This window comes from Hemiscyllium ocellatum, chromosome 16 (assembly GCF_020745735.1).
Source record: "Hemiscyllium ocellatum isolate sHemOce1 chromosome 16, sHemOce1.pat.X.cur, whole genome shotgun sequence".
NCBI classification, from domain to species: Eukaryota; Metazoa; Chordata; class Chondrichthyes; order Orectolobiformes; family Hemiscylliidae; genus Hemiscyllium; species Hemiscyllium ocellatum.
The window spans coordinates 4,110,249-4,117,787 of NC_083416.1; the positions used below are offsets into that span (position 1 = coordinate 4,110,249).

Below are 7,539 nucleotides of genomic sequence, written 5' to 3' on the forward strand. Positions count from 1 at the left end.
AAGCCCAGACTCCGAGGCATGTTCAATTCCACTCATGAGAAAGAGGTGCCGACCTCTCCTCCAGGCTTCTCGATACACAGGAGAGAGCAGCGTGCCTTAATTGCTATATTTTCGTGTTCTTTACAAGAATTCTTTACAGCTATGTCAGGGGTAATGCTAACACTTATCTAGCTTTGAGAGAGAATATTCCAAGCAAGATACTTTCCCTGCATAGCTCCCACAGAACACAATGGCATTCCCTGCATAAGTCAGCTGTCAAGAAAGCACGACATGAGGAATTCTGGCCTTTCACTCCTTTTCCCAGTCTTTAGTTTCTCATCATAAGTGAAAAGCACATTTTTCTTTAAAACAAATCCCACTTTACTTTGACAACTCTGCAGTCAGGACACAACCATTTTAGTTTGCAGATTTCACTAGCTAATCTACATCAGAGATTTCCAGCAGACCCTTCGGCCTAATCTGTCCATACTGCACATTTAAACTAGCCCCCCTTTGTCTGTAGCGTGCATCATTAAGCATTCTCATCCACTCAGTGGCAATACTTTATAATGTTACTTACAATTCACTTGCATCAGTAAGGCCGGGTGAGTCTAGGCATAGACCTGAAACAAAGATTGTATGTATTTATTCTCTCTTGCAATTTTAATTTTGTGTGTTTAGCCCTCACCTCCCAACCCCATTGAAACAGTGGGGTTTCACTGTCAGTCAACAGCTGCAGTTCTGTTTAAAGATAAACTGGAAAGACCTACATCTCTTACCATGATAACCAGGTCACTACCAGAACCACTACAGGACCAGCTTTAGAGCAGACCAGCAAAGGACAAAACTGAAGTGGTCATCCTGATAACTTTAAATCAAAAAGGTGGACATGAGTTCCAGCTCAATACACGAGCCTGACCTATAGAGACACTTCAGTGAAAATTGTACCCATCTGACTCCAGTAAATCTCTTCATTGGCTGTGATGATCCAGTTGGTGTGCTCAATCACTCAATCCCATCAAGGGACAAATATCATTGGTTGCAAGGCAAAATTAAATGTAAAGAACCTACAAAAAAAGAAGTCTTAACTATTGGCAAAGCCGAAAATCAATGACGGGTGCAGCCAAGAGACTTCACGGATTGGAAGACATTGCTCTTTTACAGACTGGAGAGCACAAGGCACTTTCATCTCCATCTGGGCTCTGCAGCAGGAATGTGATATATTTCTAAGTAAAAGGGGCAAGGCTGGTGGAGCTCCACATGACATAACAGCAACATGTGAAGGCCATTCAGCCCATTGCTTTCAGTGTGGCCTTAATTCCACGTAACTCCCAGCCCTCTGTAACCCTCCTGGTAAATGTATCTTTGATAATGTTCAATGACCCAGTAGTCACTACTCTCTGGTGGAGAGAATTCTAAAGCTAGCAGTCCAAGAAAAAAAAGTCTTCCAAACCTTGGTCTTAAAACAGGAGACCCTTAATTTTTAAACTGTGACCCCTACTTCCAGACTCCCCCACCATGGAAGGAGACATAGCATCAGCACCTTCACGATCAAGTCCCCTCAGGATCTTGTACATTTCAGTATAATTCTTCTCAAATCCACTGAGTGTATACTCAACCTTTTTTCCTATCCATGTACTTATCCAAATGACTTAAAGATTTGTAACTGCCACTTCCTCTGGCAGCTCATTATACACATTAACCACAGCATAAAAAAGCAAACTGTCCCTCATGTCTTTTTTTTTTAGATTGTTCTCCTCTCACTTTCAAAAAAAATGCTGAACGATTTTGAACTCCCCTAACTCTAGGGAAGAAAAGCCTTGACTTTCACATTATCTCTGCCCCTCGGGATTTTATAAACCTCGACAAAGTCACCCCTCAACCTGCTATATTCCAGTCTATTCAGCCTCTTTATAACACAAACCCTCCAGTCCCAGCAACATCTTTAAGTCTTATCTGAACCCTCGGCAATTTCTTCGTAACCCTTTGATTCCTTTAGCGGTCAAGAATCTATCTCAGCCTTAAAATAGAAAGAAGGTCTCCATCTTCTTGTGACAAGAAGTTCCAAAGACACAACCTTCCAAGAAAAGAGTTTCCTTCCCTCAGTCTTAAATTGCTGCCTTTATTCGGAGACTATGCCCCATGGCTAAAGGTGCACTAGTTGACACTTATTTGATTTTCAAGCATGCGACACACTTATGTCTTAAAGATACTGAAGTTGACACATTTTGTATGGATAGAAGATTAGCCGATTAAAAAAGCAGCAGTCAGGGTAAATGGGATACTTCTAGGATTATCAAATTGCAAATAGTGGAGTGACACAGGATCAGCACTGGTCCTTCAATTTTAAGAGTCTCTACTAATACAGGTATAATTACAACATCGGAGAGACATTTGGATAAGTACATGAACATGAACAAGAAATGTTTGCAGGGAGGTGGCCCTAGTTTAGTTTGGGATTGCGATGTAGGGACAGACTGTACTGATGACGCATGGGCAAGGCAGCACGTTTTGATGAAAATAGAGAGAGAGTCTGCAAAAGGAATGTAGGTTAAGTGGGTGGACAATAACGACTGACAAAATTTGAGGAAATGTAGGCTGTCCACTTTGGCAGGAAGAATGCAGACTGCTATTTAAAATGATAAGAAAACAAGTTTATGACATCGAAAAGACATCTGGATAGGAAACGTTTGGAGGGAGACGGGCCAACCATGGGCAAGTGGGACTCGTTTAGTTTGGGAAACTGGGTTGGCAGGGACTGGTTGGACCGAAGGGCCTGGTTCCGTGCTGGATGGCTCTAATGAAAAGGCAGAAAACTGGACAGGAGGAATGAGAGCACAGCCTCAAACCACACTGAACGATGGAGCAGAAACAAGGGCCAATGGCCTACTCTGGTTCCGGTTTCTTATTGTCTTATCTATTCTGCTCGTCAAATCCTCAAAGAACCAAGAAATTTGCCAATTATGACTTTTCTTTCAGAAGACAACATTGATTCAGCATCAATGTATCATCAGTTTTAAACTTCCTGCTGCTCGCATTTTCCCAGTGACTGGTTCCGCTGCATGCAATATCGTTTACTATTTGGTGTTGCCCTCCTTTCATGAATCGAGGTGTTACATTGGTGCTTCTCCAGATCACTGGGAGCTTTCAAGAATTCAGGAACATTCCATCAATGTGCCCAATGTCTCTGCTCCTACTATCTTTTAAGATCCTACAAACATTTGATATCAAGTGCAGGAGACTGGCCAGTTTGCAGTCCCATGGATTTCCTGGTACTTTTAAGTTGTTCCTTTCCTTTAGCCTCTTGACTTTCTAATATGCTCCAGATGCCTTTTCCTATCATCTATTAACAAAAGGAGATGTAACAAGTTTACCATAACTAATGTTGCACTCATCCTCCAAGGGAGCAATATTTACTTCAACTGCTCTTTCCTTTTAAGATTTGAGGTTGCAGTGGCTCAGTGGTTAGCACTGCTGCCTCACAGCACCAGGGATCTGGGTTTGATTCCTGCCTCAGGTGACTGTCTGTGTGGAGTTTGCACATCCTCCCCGTGTCTGCGCGGGTTTCTCCTGGGTGCTCTGGTTTTCTCCCACAGTCCAAACCTGTGCAGGTTAAAGGTGAATTGACCACCTTATACTGTCCACAGATGTGCAGGCTAGGTGGGTTAGCCCTGGGAAATGCAGGGTTACACAGAGATGGGGTAGGGAGGTTGTTCTTTGGAGAGACAGTGGGATGCTCTTTGGAAAGACAGTGTGGACTCAATGGACTGAATGGCCTGCTTCCACACTATAAAGATTTGATATTTCTTGCTAGTTAACTCTCATGTTAACTTTTTTTTTGTAATTATCTTTTGCTGATTTCTAAGTTCTGAAACCTCTGAGTTATTTTTCTCTTGGAATCCTTCTTCCGAAATGGAAACATGTCTGGCGAGAGACGTGAAGTATATCTTTACATTTCTGCAACCACTCCTCTACCATCTGAGATTTTCATCCACTTCCTCTAGTCTGGTTAGGTCTTCATTGTCCTCGCCTTAGAACCACCTTTCAGTCAAGTTTCAGTTGAGACTTTCAGACCCCAAGCCTCCCATCTTCAAACTGAATGTGAAATTATCATTAAAAGAGCATTCCAACCCAGAGAAATCTTTGTAAGGTCACGCTGTCACATTAAACATTCCAACTCCAATTATAACCTGTCTCAATTAGTTCTTGAATGTATTGTTCTAAGAAACTCTTCCAAATTCACTCTACAAACTTATTCTTCGCATTACCTTTTCCAATTGGTTTTGTTCACGATTAATATGTCCACAATTAATGTGATCTCTCTCATGGATCCCCACTTCTCTCTTGCTTTTTATTCTATCCTACACTCTAGGAGTGCCTAAAACTAATCCCACCAGCGATTTATTTCCTTGGCCATTTGTTACCAACATATGAACTGATTCTATGTCTTCTGAGCAAAGATCACGACTCACTACTCTACAGATCCTGTTTTTTATTGACTGACCAGCCTCAGTTTATTTTTCTTTCTCCTCATCTTTCCAATAGCTTCGAATAATCTGTTTCTAATCTTGATCACTTTGCCACCATGTCCATTTGATGGGAATACTGAAGTATGTTGACTATTTCTATCAATTCATCCATCACACTAGAGATTCTCCATTTGACTTCTTTTTTGTTAACCTTGCTTGCTGGTGCACTTTTATGTTAATAAGCTGTCCCTTCCTGTTAGACATTGGTTAACTAGCTCCAAATTGTTTTATTTAAACTTTCCAAAACTCCCTTAACGTGAACCCTCTGCAATGCCAGTTAAATGCAATTTGCTAGGACACTGGCCCTAGTGAGAGTCACAATAAGGCCATTCCAAAAGCAGAGCTCCCTCTTTCCCCAGGATTCAACTGTGTTCCAGGAATCAAAATCCATCTTTCCCACTTCCACCTTTAAGCCACACATTCAATGCTTTTGAGCTTATTTAGCGAACACAAATTGCATGTGGTTCTGTTTGTAACCCAGAGGGGATTACTTTTCCAGTTTTGCCTCATTATTTAGTGGCCAGCTTCTTATCCTTGGCAGAACTTTTTTCTTTGCCTTGTCTAAGTCACTGGTACCACCATTTCTTGTGGTTGGATAAATAGAGAAACTGTTGCAGAATCAAACTTTGACATAAATAATCCTTTAGTTTGTTTATATTTTACTTTAAGATATCAGTAGTTCAATTATTTCCCTAGTTTTGTTTGCTGGGAACCTGTCTCAAAGAAAAACATTTCATTTTCTTGTAAATTTTTGAACATTAATGGAATTGTGATATGCAGCCTTTTACTAAACATCCTGAATATAAAACCTCAAAAAGATGGACTTGGATGAAAGCTCGTTGACTCAAGATTCTGCTTGCCTCCCTCTCTCTATCCCTGTACAGATGTTACCGTGTTTTCTAATATTCCTTTACATTCCAAAAAGATGATAATAAATAGCCTGAAGAAAGAGGGGCTTTGCCATTTCACGTTAAAAATAATAAGTTTGAAAACTTTTACTGACCCCTGCCTATGTAGTCCGGAGATGTTGATGTCTCACTGCCAATACTCAGGTTCGACATATCCAGGCAACGTCTTGGAGTCTCACTGAAAAAGAGCCAGTCACTTAGCTGCAATTTATAAAATACTCATCTCTGCTCAGTTTTAACCAACTGTGCAAGTTTTTAATCCTCCCTTAAACAAGTTAATCAAGTTGACACTTATGCAGACTGTAGACAATTGCACATTTTGATTCCAAGTATTTGAAACATTGGTTTCCTTTCTGTTTAGATACAGAGGAAGACACCATTTGGATGGGGTGACCCGGTGGCTCAGTGGTTAGCACTATTGCCTCAGCGCCAGGGACCCGGGTTCGATTCTAGCCTAGGGCGACTGTGTGGAGTTTGTACATTTTCCCTGTGTGTGTGGGTTTCCTCCCACAGTCCAAAGATATGCAGGTCAGGGTGGATTGGCCATGGGAAATTGAGTCATAAGGTTATGGGTGGGTCTGGGTCAAATGCTCTTCAGAGGGTCAGTGTGGACTCAATGGGCCAAATGACCCACTTCCACTCTGTTGAGATTCTGTAATGGATTTGGCCATCCCAGAGCACATATCCAGCATCAGCCACAACTTCCTCAACACTCTCCCCTTTCCACTCATGTGCTTTGCATCCAGCCCCTTTCACTCTAGATGGAGACAGGCCTTTAAACCTTACTGCCACTGGTTTTACTTCTTCCTGACATAAGTGACGGAAAAAAAAATTAACACTAAACACAAGAAAAACTGCAGATGCTGGAAATCAGAAACAAACTTAGAAGCTGTTGGGAAAACTCAGCAGGTCTGCAGAGAGAAAGCAGAGTTAACGTCTCAAGATCCTTCTGCAGAACGGAGTGTTTTCAGTGATTTCGGTTTTTGTTTCAGAATTTCACCTCTCCTAAAACAAAAAGGCGGTGCTTCACATTTGGAACATTCATTCTAGGTCCTTGTACAATCCCATTTGCAGGGATCAAAGTTTATTCGCTTGCACCTTTTCTTCAGAATTTAAAAAAAAATTCATGGTTTCAGTTTCTTCAACTTCAGCCCAATTTGCAACTAAACCACTCTTTCACTTTCTCAGACTTCAGTCTCTAATGTTAAAGAACCCAGATTGTTCAGCTCAGTTTTTCAAATTATCTGCAGACCTTTAACAATGTTGCCCCGTTCCTCCATTGTGTCCCTATAAAAACAACCCTTATATCTCTTATTCTGTGCAGTGAAGATGCCTTGAAAGTCTCTTTCTCCAACCATAAAGCTGCTGTTAATCACTCATTTCATTTCACCATGAGCAGGTCACACAGAGGCTGCAGCCTCTTTTCCAGCCACCCTTGGCTATACATTCTCTAGCCTTCCTCTTAAAACATACTCTTCACTCTCACTTCTTACCAGTCTCCAGGTCCTGAAGCAACAGAAAAGATTACCAGCTGACAAACATTCCAAACAGCTCCACAAAACCTGCAACTTCTGAGGAAGGTTCAGTGGACCTGAAACGTTGACTCTGATTTCTCTCCTCAGATGCTGCCTGACCTGTTGTGCTTTTCCAGCACCACTGATCTAAACTCTGGTTTCCAGCATCTGCGGTCCTCACTTTTGCCTAGTTCCACAAAACATAAGCCAACCCCAAACCAACACAAAAATAATAAATATCGCTCAGAACGTGTCAGAGACCTTTGGACTAGATCCTAATTGAATCTTCCATTTTCTCGCAATGACACTCCTCAATCATGATTTAATATTAAGTGGCACACTTCCTGAATAAACAGTTTTGCTGTAAAATAAAAACAATTTTCCTGTTCAGTGGAGTGTTTCCATTAGAGAGACAACATTTCTTTGTCAGCTTTTGTTCATTATCAACGTCCCAGAGGACTTTTAAAAGCTGGGCAGTTTTGAAGCTCACTTTGTGACTGTGTTTGCCGTCAGGAAACCCAATTACATGATTTAAAATCAAATTGCCCAAACTGGGACAGCTGTTTATTATTTATCTCAAAACAATCTCCCTGACAGTCAACTGCAAGA

General features: G+C 41.4%; 1 protein-coding gene across 1 annotated transcript in view; it reads right to left on the reverse strand.

Moving 5' to 3' along the window:
• Nucleotides 1-7,539, reverse strand: part of LOC132823323 (M-phase inducer phosphatase 1-B-like) — a 55,207-nt gene that overhangs the window by 38,602 nt on the left and 9,066 nt on the right. Inside the window, exons 3-4 of the mRNA XM_060837010.1 lie at nt 5,512-5,594; nt 560-602 (exon numbers count right to left, since the gene is read on the reverse strand). Coding sequence (XP_060692993.1) covers nt 560-602; nt 5,512-5,594 — 126 coding nt within the window. The remainder of the gene's footprint in view (nt 1-559; nt 603-5,511; nt 5,595-7,539) is intronic.